The sequence below is a fragment of the Artemia franciscana genome, chromosome 13 (assembly GCF_032884065.1).
Source record: "Artemia franciscana chromosome 13, ASM3288406v1, whole genome shotgun sequence".
NCBI classification, from domain to species: Eukaryota; Metazoa; Arthropoda; class Branchiopoda; order Anostraca; family Artemiidae; genus Artemia; species Artemia franciscana.
In genome coordinates, this window is record NC_088875.1 from 5507329 (window position 1) to 5520085 (window position 12757).

At 35.8% G+C, this 12757-nt stretch overlaps 1 protein-coding gene across 1 annotated transcript in view; it reads right to left on the bottom strand.

Moving 5' to 3' along the window:
- Positions 1-12757, bottom strand: part of LOC136034434 (zinc finger protein ZFP2-like) — an 88468-nt gene that overhangs the window by 43713 nt on the left and 31998 nt on the right. The window contains 1 exon segment of the mRNA XM_065715609.1: positions 10831-10968. Coding sequence (XP_065571681.1) covers positions 10831-10968 — 138 coding nt within the window.

A 12757-nucleotide genomic window follows, 5' to 3' on the forward strand; every position in this document is an offset into this window, starting at 1 on the left:
AAAGAGAGTAAAGGGGAACCATCCCCCCTCCACGTCCCTTTTCTTCAAAATGCATCCGATAAAAATTTTGAGATAGCCAATTTGTTTAAAATAGTTAAAAAGCTAGATAGCAAAGCTCTGGTTTCGAATCAAACCCGCAGGGCCCAGGGGCTTGCGTTGTAAGTTATGCCCTAGGGGCATATATGCTTCATGTGGAAGAGAGGCTCGTATATACTTTAGAGAGGTCTAATTTGTTTCAAAAGGAAATTTTTTGTTCACTTTTTAAGAATAAAAAGAGATTGGAGGGCAACTAGCCCCCTCCTACGAACTCACCGTTTTTTCTCCAAATTTATGAGATAACAAATTTGAGATGACCATTTTGTACAAAATAGTTAAAAAATCGTGTAGTAAAAACTCTGGTTTCAACACAACCCCCCAGGGTCCAGGAGCAGTCGTTGTGAGTTATACCATGGGGCATATATGGTTCTTATGGAAGGGTTGATCGTAAGAACTTCAGAGGGGCAACTAAGCCCCACTCACGCCCTATTTTCCCACATCTATCACATACAATTTTGTCATAGCCATTTGTTTTGATACTTCAAAACTCAGATAACAAAAACTCCAGTGTCGAAACAACCTCCAGGGCCCATTTTTGAGATAACAATTTTTCAAATAGTTCAAAACTCAGATAACAAAAACTCCGGTGTCGTCAACCCCCCCCCCCCCCAAAGCCCAGGGTTGTCAGTTATGCCCTGGGGGTATATATGACTCTTCTTACAGAAGGGATGCTCATATAAACTTTGGAGAGGGTTTATTTCATTGAAAATTGAACGTTCTAGTTCACTTTATAAGATTCAAAAGTGATCGGAGGGCAATCAACTTCCCACACGTCCTTTTTCCCCAAATTCATCATATAAACATTTTGAGATTGTCATTTTGTTAAAAATAGTTAACAGGTCGCGTAATAAAAGCTCTGGTTTCAACACAACTCCCCCAGACCCCAGGGGCAGTCGTTGTAAGTTATGCCCTGGGGAAATATGGTTCTTATAGAAGGGATGGTCATAAAAACTTCAGAGAGGGCTCATTTGATAGAAAATTGAAAGTACTAGTTCACTTTTTAAAAGTCAAAATGGATCCTAGAGTAGCTAAGCCCCCTTCAAGCCCCTTTTCCCCAAATCTATCTTATAAAAATGTTTCATGGCCATTTTCTTCAATACTTCAAAACTCAAATAGCAAAACTCTGGTGTCGATACAAACCCCCAATGTCTAGGGGGCATATATGGCTCTTATAGAAGGGATACTCATATAAACGTCAGAGAGGGTTCATTTCATTGAAAGTTCTATTTCACTTTATAGAATTCAAAAGTGATCGGAAGGCAGTAAGCCTCTCTCCACGCCCTTTTTCCACATATGCATCACATAAAAATTTTGAGATGGTCATTTTCACTAAAATAGTTCAAAGGTCAGATAAAGAAAAATATGGTGTCGAAACAACCTCAAACGGATGGGGGAAAAACTTTGTAACCTGGGGGATTACCTGGGGGATTTATAGTTCTTATCGAAGGAGTGCTCGTATAGACAGCTAATCTCTTTTGAAAATGAAAGTTCTTATTTACTTTTTAAAAGTCAATAGAGATCGGTGGGCAACTAGACGATCCCACACCCTTTTGCTTCAAATACAACAGATACAAATTTTGATATGATTATTTTATTAAAAATATTTAAAAGATCATCGAAAAAAAAACTTCTGGTGTAAATACAACCCCCTGGGTCTGGGGCAGTCATTATAAGCTACACCCTGGGGGCAAATAGGGTTCTCATGGAAGATGCACTGGTATAACTTTAAAGAGGGACCATTTGATAAGAACTTGAAAGTTTCAGTTCACTTTTTAAGAGTCAAAAGATATCCAAGGTTAACTACTCAACCCCTCTATCCTTTTCCCACAAACCCTTCCGAAATTTTTTTTTAAGATAGCGATTTTCCTAAACATAGCTTAAAAATCAGATAACAAAACTCCAATGTCGAACAAATACCAAGGGCTGGGGGGGAAACGTTGTAAGTTATGCCGTGGGGGCATATTTGGTTCTAATAGGAGGGATGCAAGTACATACTTAAGAGAGGGCTCACTTGCTTGGAAACTGAAAGTCCCAGTTCACTTTTTCAGAGTATAAAGATTGGAGGGTAACTAGCCCCCACCCTTTTCCCCCCAAATGCATCAAATAAAAATTTTGATATAGCCTTTTTAGACAGTTCAAAACGCAAGCACCAAAAACTCTGGTCTCGACACAACCCCCCTCCAATTAGGATTAGGAGGCAGTCGTTGTAAATTATGCGCTGTGAGCATATATGGTTCTTATGGAAGAGATGCTCGTATAAACTTCCGAGAGGGCTCATTTACTAGGAAATGGAAAGATCTAATTCACTGCTAACAGTCAAAAGAAATCTAAGGGCAACTACCCCCCCCCCCCCATCACGCCCTTTTCCCCCAAAACCATGCGAATTTTTTTATATAGCCATTATTATTAAAAACAGCTCAAAACTAAGGTAACAAAAACTTCGGTGTTGAACACCCCTCCCCCCCCATCCAATCTTGAGACAACCATTTTTAAAATAGTTCAAAACTCAGATAAAAAAAAACTCCAGCGTCGACACAACCTCCCAGATCCCATGGACAGGCGTTGCAAGCTATGCCCTGGGGGCAAATATGGTTCTTATAGAAGGGATGCTCCTATAAACTTCAAATAAATGACTCATTTGATTGGACATTGAAAGTTCTAGCTCACTTTTTGAGATTCAAAAGTGATCGTAGGGCAGTAATCTTCCACCAAACCATTTTTTTCCAAATACATCACATAAAAATTTGAGTTAGCCGTTTTGTCAAAAATAGTACAAATGTCAGATAAAGTAAAACCCGGTGTAAAAAAAAAAATATTCCCTTTGTCTGGATTAAATAGTCGTTTTAAGAAGATGTCTTGGACATGGTCAAGCGTTTGATAGGAAATCCAGGAAATATCAATTAGAATGAAAAAAAACAAGAGCTAAGAGCTCATATGGCACTTTTGACAAGGCCGGATGAGCTAAGAGCTCATATGGCATGAGCTCTAGCAAAATTCTAAGAATCAATAGATTGATTTAAAAAGAAAATCAGAGGCTTAATGCCGGTCGGGATTTAAAATAAGAGCTCTGAGTCATGAGGTCCTTCTAAATATCAAAATTCATTAAGATCCAATCATCCACTCTTAAGTTATAAATACCTCATTTTTTCAACTTTTTCCTCACCCTTCAGCCCCCCAGATGGTCTAATCGGGGAAAAAGATTTTATCAAGTCAATTTGTGCAGCTCCCGAACATGCCTATCAATTTCCATCGTCCCTCTAATAGGAAATTTCATTTAGATACGATCACTCCTTCGTAAATTATAAATAACTTATTTTTTTCTAATTTTTCAGAATTACCCCCCCCCCTCTCCCAATAAGAGCAGATCCGTTCCGGTTATGTCAATCACGTATCTAGAACTTGTGCTTATTTTCCCACAAAGTTTCATCCCGATCCCTCCACTCTAAGCGTCCCCCCTCCAACTCCCCTCAATGTCAGCGGATCTGGTCAGAATTTAAAATAAGAGCTTTGAGACACGATATCCTACGAAAAATCAAATTTCATTAAGATCCCATCATCCGTTCTCAAGTTAAAGATACTTCATTTTTTCCAAAGTAACCGGCCCTCCACTCCCTCCTCCCAGACGGTCAAATTGGTTAAACGACTATTTCTAATTTAATCTTGTCCAGTCCCTAATACGCCGGCATATTTCATCGTACTTGCTAACCTGGAAGTGTCTAAAGTAGCAAAACCGGGACAAACAGATAGAATTTGCGATCGCTATAAGTCACTTCTAAATAAAAAAAATTCATTAAGATCCGATCACCCACTCGTAAGTTAAAAATGCCTCATTTTTTGAAAATTTTCCTCTCCCTTCAGCCCGCCAGATGGTCGAATCGGTGAAAACGACTTTATCAAGTCAATTTGTGCAGGTCCCTGACGCACCTATCAATTTTTATCGTGCTAATACGTCCAGAAGCACCGAACTCGCCAAAGCACTGGATCCCCCTAACTCCCCCAAAGAGTGGATTCAGTCCGGTTACTTCAATCATTTATCTACGACATTTGCTTATTCTACCCACCAAGTTTCATCCCGATCTCTCCTTTCTAAGCGTTTTCCAAGATTGCCCGTTTCCTTATCCAACTCCCCCAGTATAACTGGATACGGTCAGAATTTGAAACAAAAGCTCTGAGACATGAGGTCCTTCTGAATCTAAATTTTATTTAAGATCTTATAACCCATTCGTTAGTTAAAAAAACCGCATTTTTTAAATTTTCCCTCTCCCTCCACCCCCCAGATGGTCCAATCGAGGAAAAGACTGTTCTCAAGTCAATTTGTGCAGGTCCCCGACACGTTTACCAATTTTCATCGTCCTAGCACGTCCAGAAGCACCAAACTCGCCAAATCACTGAACCCCTCCCCCAAACTCACCCAAAGAGACCTAATCCAGTACGGTTACGTCAATCACGTATCAAGGACATTTGCTTATTCTATCCACCAAGCTTTATCCCGATTCCTCCACTCCAAGTGTTTTCCAAAGTTTCCCCCCTCCAACTCCCTCCAATGTCAAAAGATCTGGTTGGGATTTGAAATAAGAGTTCTGAAACATGAATTCCTTCTAAATATCAGATTTCATTAAGATCCGATCACCTATTCGTAAGATAAAATACCCCGATTTTCACGTTTTCAAAGAATTCCGGTTTCCCCCTCCAGCTCCCCCAATGTCACAGGATCTGGTCGGGATTTAAAATTAGAGTTTTAAAGCACAAGATCCTTCTAAATATCAAATTTCATTAAGATCTGGTCACCCTTTCGTAAGTTAAAAATATCTCATTTTTTCAAAATACACCCCACCCAACTAAACCAAAGAGAGCAGATCTGGTCCGGTTATGTCAGCCACATATCTTAGACAAGTTTTGACAATCCCACCAACCCCCCCCCCCCCCAACGTCACCAGATCCGGTCGGGATTTAAAATAAGAGCATTGAGACATAATATCCTTCTAAATATCAAATTTCATTGAGATCCGATAACCCGTTCGTAAGTTAAAAATACTTCATTTTTTCTTAACTTTTCAGAATTAACCCCCCCCCCCTACTACCCCAAAGAGAGCGGATCCGTTCCGGTTATGTCAATCATGTATCTAGGACTTCTGCTTATTTTTCCAACCAAGTTTCATCCCGATCCCCCACTCAAAGTGTTTTCCATGATTTTAGGTTTCCCCCTCCAAACTCCCCCCCCAATGTCACCAGATCCCGTCGGGATTTAAAATAACAGCTCTGAGGCACGATATCCTTCCAAACATCAAATTTCATTAAGATCTGATAAACCGCTCGTAACTTAAAAATACTTCATTTTTTCTATTCTTTCCGAATTAACGGGCCCCCCACTCCCCCAGATGGTCAAATCGAGAAAACGACTATTTCTAATTAAATCTGGTCCGGTACCTGATACGCCTGCCAAATTTCATCGTCCTAGCTTACCTGGAAGTGCCTAAAGTAGCAAAACCGGGACAGACAGACCGACAGACCAACAGAATTTGCGATTGCTATATGTCACTTGGTTAATACCAATTGCCATAAAAACATTACAGAATACATAAGAAAACAATGCATACGCAACAAACAAACATAAATTAAGTAGTGCAGCCAGCTTTTACTACGGCTGTCAGCAATGAGTTTGTGCTAACTATATTTGTGTACTGTAAACATTTTCGGTTGGATGATGGTGAGTTTAATAAGCTTGGATTCTTTGCAGTTAACATTAAAGTGCATACCCCCCTTCCATTTCCTTAAAATCCCATACCTATCATAGGAGACAAAATCTCACAGTTGAACTAAGTACTATTCCAACAACCATGTGCATCACTTCATGTGGTTTCAAAATGACGTCATAGCAAATCAAAAAGTACCTCCTTTATATTACCATTGCTGAAATATTATTTAGGCAAAATGCAACCACCCTCATAGAACAAAAAGGAAAATCACTTTTTTTACGAGGGCAGCAATGATAAGTCTTCTTATATTTTTTCGTCAGACTTTAGGCACTGGAAAATCATAGAGAGCTGTTCAAGGACTCTTAAAAAAGAATATTGTTTTGTGTCTAGAAAGTGCAGCATTACACACTAAAAGTGCAATTTGGGTGACATTTTTGGAATGTAAAGGTTGGGTCAGACAGATGGACATCATAGAGAGCTAATGATATGATCATTTATAAACCAAATTTTATATTTAATTGCTCCTTAAAAATTTGAATTTACAAGGCAATCATAAAGTGACATGTGGCACCAAAAACGTGTGCTTTGTTTATTCTTTTCATGCTTATAAATAAAAACAGCACAAAATGATATTTTCCGAATTATTAATTTGGTCGTTGGGAAATGTTTGATTAAGAATATCCAGAAAATCTTGGCAACAGTTTTTGGCAGCATTTTGACAGACACCTTATATTCAATAAAATTAAAGAGGGATGCGAATCAGATGGGAAAAATGAACACCTAATGTTTGAAAACTACCCTTCCTTTTTTATTTTATGAAAAAAAGAAATATATAAAAATAAAAATATAAAAAAATAGTTTTTTTTTTGTGTAAATCAAGGGTATGGAAGGTACACACTTCCAAAGAGGAGGAGGGGAATGAATATTGTTTTTATGTCTAAAATTCCCTTTACCAATCAAAGCTTGGTCTACTAGTGCTGCATATTAAAACTGATGACAATAGATACAGAGTATGGATTGGTACCACATATTTGTGAGCATAAAATTTCTAATTTGTGAGAAAGGTATACAAATAATATTCTGATTCACTTCATTATATTTGTAGCAGATATTTTGTACAACATACTGATGCAGAGCTGGGTAAAAGAAATATTTCGAAAAGTAAAAATAGCAAGAAGTTGACATGGTATTTTACATAAGAACTGTTCTACGATTATGGGTTAGTAAAAGAATTCGAAACGCAACGAATAAGACGTAATCAGCACTCACTAGGAGTTTCAATTACAAATAAGAGAATTTTGAGCTATATTGGACTTTTGACTTAAATATTTGAAGTAAAAAATTTAAAAACAATTAAATGATTTCTAAAGCTGATCCCTTCTCCCTACTAAGTCACTAAGTCTATGACTAAGCTACAACCAACTTGACCTATCTAGCTACAGTACGAATATTATTATGATCAAACAAATCAATCAGTTTGTTCATAAGCAAATCAAACAGTTTTTGGTAACAAAATGTAGTAAGGAACGACCCAGTTCAATAGTAAACAAAACTCTAAAAGCCGAAATTTTGATAATAATAGATACATCAAAAGAATTGGATTTTATGATGATTTTAGATATATAAGTTTAATCAAATTTAGTTTTACCCATCGAAAGTTACAAGCCTGGTAAAATTTACCTTATTTAGGAAAAAAGGAGGAAACACCCCCTAGAACTCATATGATCTTAACAAAAATCACACTACTGCATTCAGCCTATCAGAGAACTCTACTGTGGAAGATCAAGCTCCTATCTACAAAAATTTTAAATTTCATATTTTTAGCTAGAAGACTGATCATGGGTGTTTATTGGTTTTCTTTTTTTCCAGGGGTGTTTGTACTGACCCACTGGTGCTAGAATGTAGTGAAAGGGCTCATTCCAACAGAAACTAAAAGTTCTAGTGTCCTTTTTAAGTGACCAAAAAAATTGGAGGGCACCTAGGGCCCCTCCAACACTTATTTTTTTCTCAGAGTCAACGGATCGAAATTTTAAGATAGTCATTTCGATTAGCATAATCCAAAAACTTAGTAACAATGTCTTTGGGGACGACTTACTCCCCCAAAGTCCAAGGGGGAGGGGCTGCATGTTACAAAATTTGACCAGCGTTTAAGTTTAGAAATGGTTATTGGTACAGACGTTTTCAGGGGGATTTTTTTTTGAAGCGGGGGGTTGAGGGGAGGGGGTCACATGGGAGGATCTTTCCATGGAGGATTTTGTAATGGGGGAAGATAATTCCCACAAAGGGGGCACAGAATATTCTAGCACTATTAAAAACAAACAATAAAAGAATAAATGTGGAAAAGTTTTTTCAACTAAAAATAAGAAGCAGAATTAAAACTTAAACAAACAAAAATTATTATGCATATGTGGGGTTCATCTCCCCCTAAATAGCTTGCTCTTTGTGCTAAAGTATTTTCAGTAATTTCAACTATTTATTCTTTGGCAATTGTGATTCAGGGGTCATTCTTAAAGAATTGGGATGAGATTTAAAGTTTAGTGTAAAGAGCAAGCTTTTAACAAGGGGGCAAACCCCCTCATATACGTAATATAAATATGCAAATTTAGAATTTCGTTATATAAGTTAATTCCTAAGTTAAATTTAACATTCAAAATACATTTTACAAATAACATTTACAAGGCAACAATAAAGTGACACATGGTACCAAAAAGTGCGCCTTGGGTTTTCTTTTGCTAATTATGCTAATTAGCAGTCATTACTGCTAATTATGCAGTCATTTATAAACTACATTTTATATTTAATCGCTGTTTCTAAATTTGTATTTACAAGGCAATAATAAAGTGACATGGTACCCAAAAAGTGCGCTTTGGGCTTTCTTTTAATGTTTATAAGAAGAAGAACATTGTTTTCTGAATTATTAATTTACTCGTTGGGAAAAGTTCGATTATGAATATCCAGAAAATTTTACCAACAGTTCTTGGTAGCATTTTGATAGACACATTATATTAAATAAAACTAACCAGGGATGCGAATCGGATGGAAAAAATTGACACCTTAAGTTTGAAAACTACCCTCCCTTTTGTATTTTAAGAAAAAAAGAAATCTAGAAAAATAACACGAAGTTTATTATTGTGTAAATCAGGGTATTGGAGGCACAAATTTCCAGAAGGGAGGAGGGGGGAATGAATATTATTTTTATGTCTAAAATTTTCTTCGCGAAGCCAAGCTTGGTCTCCTAGGTCTCCTAGTCTCCTAGCTTCATATTAAAACTGACGACAATTGATAAAGAGTATGGATTGGTACCACATATTGGCGAGCATAAAATTTCTAATTTGTGAGAAAAACAAACATTTAATGTTTGGATTCAATTCATTATACTTGTAGCAGATATTTTATACAACATACTTATGCAGAGCTGGGTAAAAGAAATATTTAGAACTTTTAGACACGGTATTTTACATAGACAGTTCTACATTTATGGTTTAGTAAATGAAACCAAAACGCAACGAATAGGATCTAATCAGCGCACAATAAGAGTTTCAATTACAAAATACGAAAATTTGGAGCTATACTGGAGTTTTGATTTAAATATTGGAAGCAAAAAATTAGAATGATTAACCTTGAGCTGCTCATTTCTCCCTACAAACTTCTATGACTAAGCTACAACCGATTTGACCTATCTAGCTACAGTACGAATATTATTATAAAAATAGGTAGCTAGGCTAACCTATTTACTTGATGATAGGGTTTTTAAGACGGTAAATGTAGATAGATACTAGCTCTTGGGGTGGCGCTTCGCGCAACCAGCAGACCATGTTGGTGGGGGTGCTTCGCGCACCCCAAGCCCCCCGCGCGTGTAAGTCGTTACGCACCATATTAACTACGCGCCATTGTAGTCCCTGAGTCCCACCTGTGAATGTATATATATATATATATATATATATACTATATATATATATATATATATATATATATATATATATATATATATATATATATATATATATATATATATATATATATATATATATATATATATATATATATATATATATATATATATATATATATATATATATATATATATATATATATATATATATATATATATATATATATATATATATATATATATATATATATATATATATATATATATATATATATATATATGTTTATAACTACGTAAAACTTACGAATATACAACATTCTTCGCTGTCCCATTGTCTATGCATATAAATAGTTTGTCAGGTTTACCGACTCTTGAACATGCAACATATACTTGTCCATGGGAAAAACAATCCGTATTCAGATCTATACCTCATTATTCTAATGCATTATTGTTATGATTGCCCTTGAGCTTTGTTGATGGTGATTGCTAACTGCCGCACTGCCTACGTCACTGGCAAACGCCATCACTTTTGAATAAAAAGAAGGTGAAAGTTTGCCAAGTAAAAAAAAGTTTAACACCGGCAAAGACGGCCGTTGGCATTCTGCCATCCTTTATTCGCAGTACCAGTTCTAGCCGTCTTAAGCTTTCACTCACTATAGCCAAAGAAAGCGGGGCTAAACCACATTTTCCTTTCAGTTAGTTAATTAAAATACAGTTAGTGAGACGATTATATGACTTTGTCTTAATTTGGCCATTTACTTATCTCTGAGAAACTTTGGTTTTAGAAAACCAATATTTAACATAGTTCATGGCCAAAGTATTTGGCTTTAATGACTGATACTTCCTTCGGTTTTATTTGTGACATAACAGAAATCTTCTAACTTAGCTTCTTCTGTTTGTGGAAGCAAAAAGACACAAAGAACTTGTATTCCCTTATTATTCTTGGTGGTGCGACTAAAAGGGGAAGAGTTAGACCCATATTGGCATGTCTGAGGATTTGTTCCTATTCCACTTAGAGATTTTCTTTATTCCGATTCATATTCATATTTATATTTATTTTTATTTTCCTGCGGAAGAGACATAAAAATTAATTTTTGAAAGAACCTATTTTGTAAACCAAATTATCACTGTATGCTCTAAATTTACCTTCGTTACGGCTATCCCTTCCCTGAGAGTCAGAGGGGGATGCAGAAAAACTTTGCAGAATACCCAGAGGTAGTTGATGGTCCAGCGCTAATTCTGTGTTAAATGTTCCGATTTCTCTTGTCAAGGTACCTTCAACTTCTGCAACAAAATACAAATTAAAAGACATCTAAAACAATCAAATACGCAAAATATACTGCTATTAAAGTTCATATGACCCTTAATCATATGAAAAATTATCTAACCCAAATAAATAACCGACATTCGAATTCTTCAGATTCACAATAAAACTAAACTGATGGTTGCATAGCATATATATTTATTATATCTGAAAATTTCCCTTTAATCCAAGAACAAAAAAATACCTTTCAATGCTGATCAATATTTCTTGATGAGCTGATCAAAGTATAACCGATCGAGGCTTTTTCGTACACAAATTAATTAATGCAAATCATCATTTAAAATTTCGACAGGTTGCCAACTTTAGCATAGTGGTACACATTATGAAACTATTCTGGCTCAACTTTTAAGACGAGGGATAGATATATGTAACAATTTGCTGATAATTCTCTGTCATCTTTGCAGTATTTTGTTTGCATCATTTGCAGGTCGGTGTACCTATAATTCCGTATAACAACTTCAAAGAAATTTGAGGGTAAGAAAAATTAAGTTTCATGCTTACTACAAAAATAGAGCCTGCACCAAAGAATAAGTCGTTAGAGAAGGATCATCTCCTTCATAAGGAATTTAGAAAATGAGGAGCAGTTCTTGCCAAAATTGCCAATTTTCTGTTTGCTTCAAACACTACAGTCTTAAGCTAAGATCTCCAGCTTTTTGAATAGTAATAATTACTTTTCCAACAATTTTCCCTCTAGAGGGCAAATCGAGTTAAGTAAACATCAAAACTTTTGAATAAAATAAAAGAAATATTCCAGCTTAAGTGTAAATTTCTTGCTTTAAATCGTAATTGCCCTTGATTTGTTTCCTTTTTTCATCAAAATATAACTTGGTTTTTATTGGAATATAATTTTTTTCTAATAAAAACATATGTTAAAGATGTACCTTCATTATCCGAACATGCAGCTCCCAGTTCGTGGGTGTCAGCTTCAAGCTTACACGGTCCTAAAAAGCTGGGAAAAGTATTCAGAGGAGCACTTTCAAGTTTAGGGGACAGCAACTGGCCTGGAATGTCAAACAGCTGCTCACATTCAGTTGGTGATACATTTTCTAAAATAAAACACAAATAAAAGGACAAATACTAGGACATGCACAATACTAACAAGTTTCCAAAATTGAAAGGGTTATGTGCTTTCTGCCAAAAAGAAATGAAATTGAATAGGTGTGAAGACACAAGCCAATAGCATCTAGTTTAGCTTTAGAGGGATGCTTAACCATAACTGAAAAAAGTTTGCTCAGTTCAAACACTTCCACCACCAGCAAAGTACCTGATCACAAACTGACTATTCATCTCCTTCTAGTTGTTAAAAAATCAAGAAAAGAAAATCACAGCGGAAAGATCAACATTGCTTAATATTACGAAATTTAATTATAATTAACTTGAGCATAAACTACTAATTATTGTTTGACAGTTTATAGGGAATTTCTCTTTCCCAGTTTCCTGGGCAATGTTGCTATTACTTGAGGGTCTTTTTCAAGTTTCTTTTTTGTCTAGATGGGTTCTAGCAAAGCCTGAGCTTGCCCCATTTCTGGACAAATCATGATTCTTAATTGATTTTTTGTGTCTTCCTTAACCTATTAAACCATTCTACTCTCAATTTTTCCGTTCCTAAAGTCCATTTTTCTTTTTACCAAAAATCATTCTCTTCATCATCTTTTATTTTACTTTATTCATTAGCAAACAAAATCTCTTTCCTCAAGACTCTACTTTTGTGCTTCCTTCTCTTCTCCTCTTGGTTTTACTTGAAGTTGA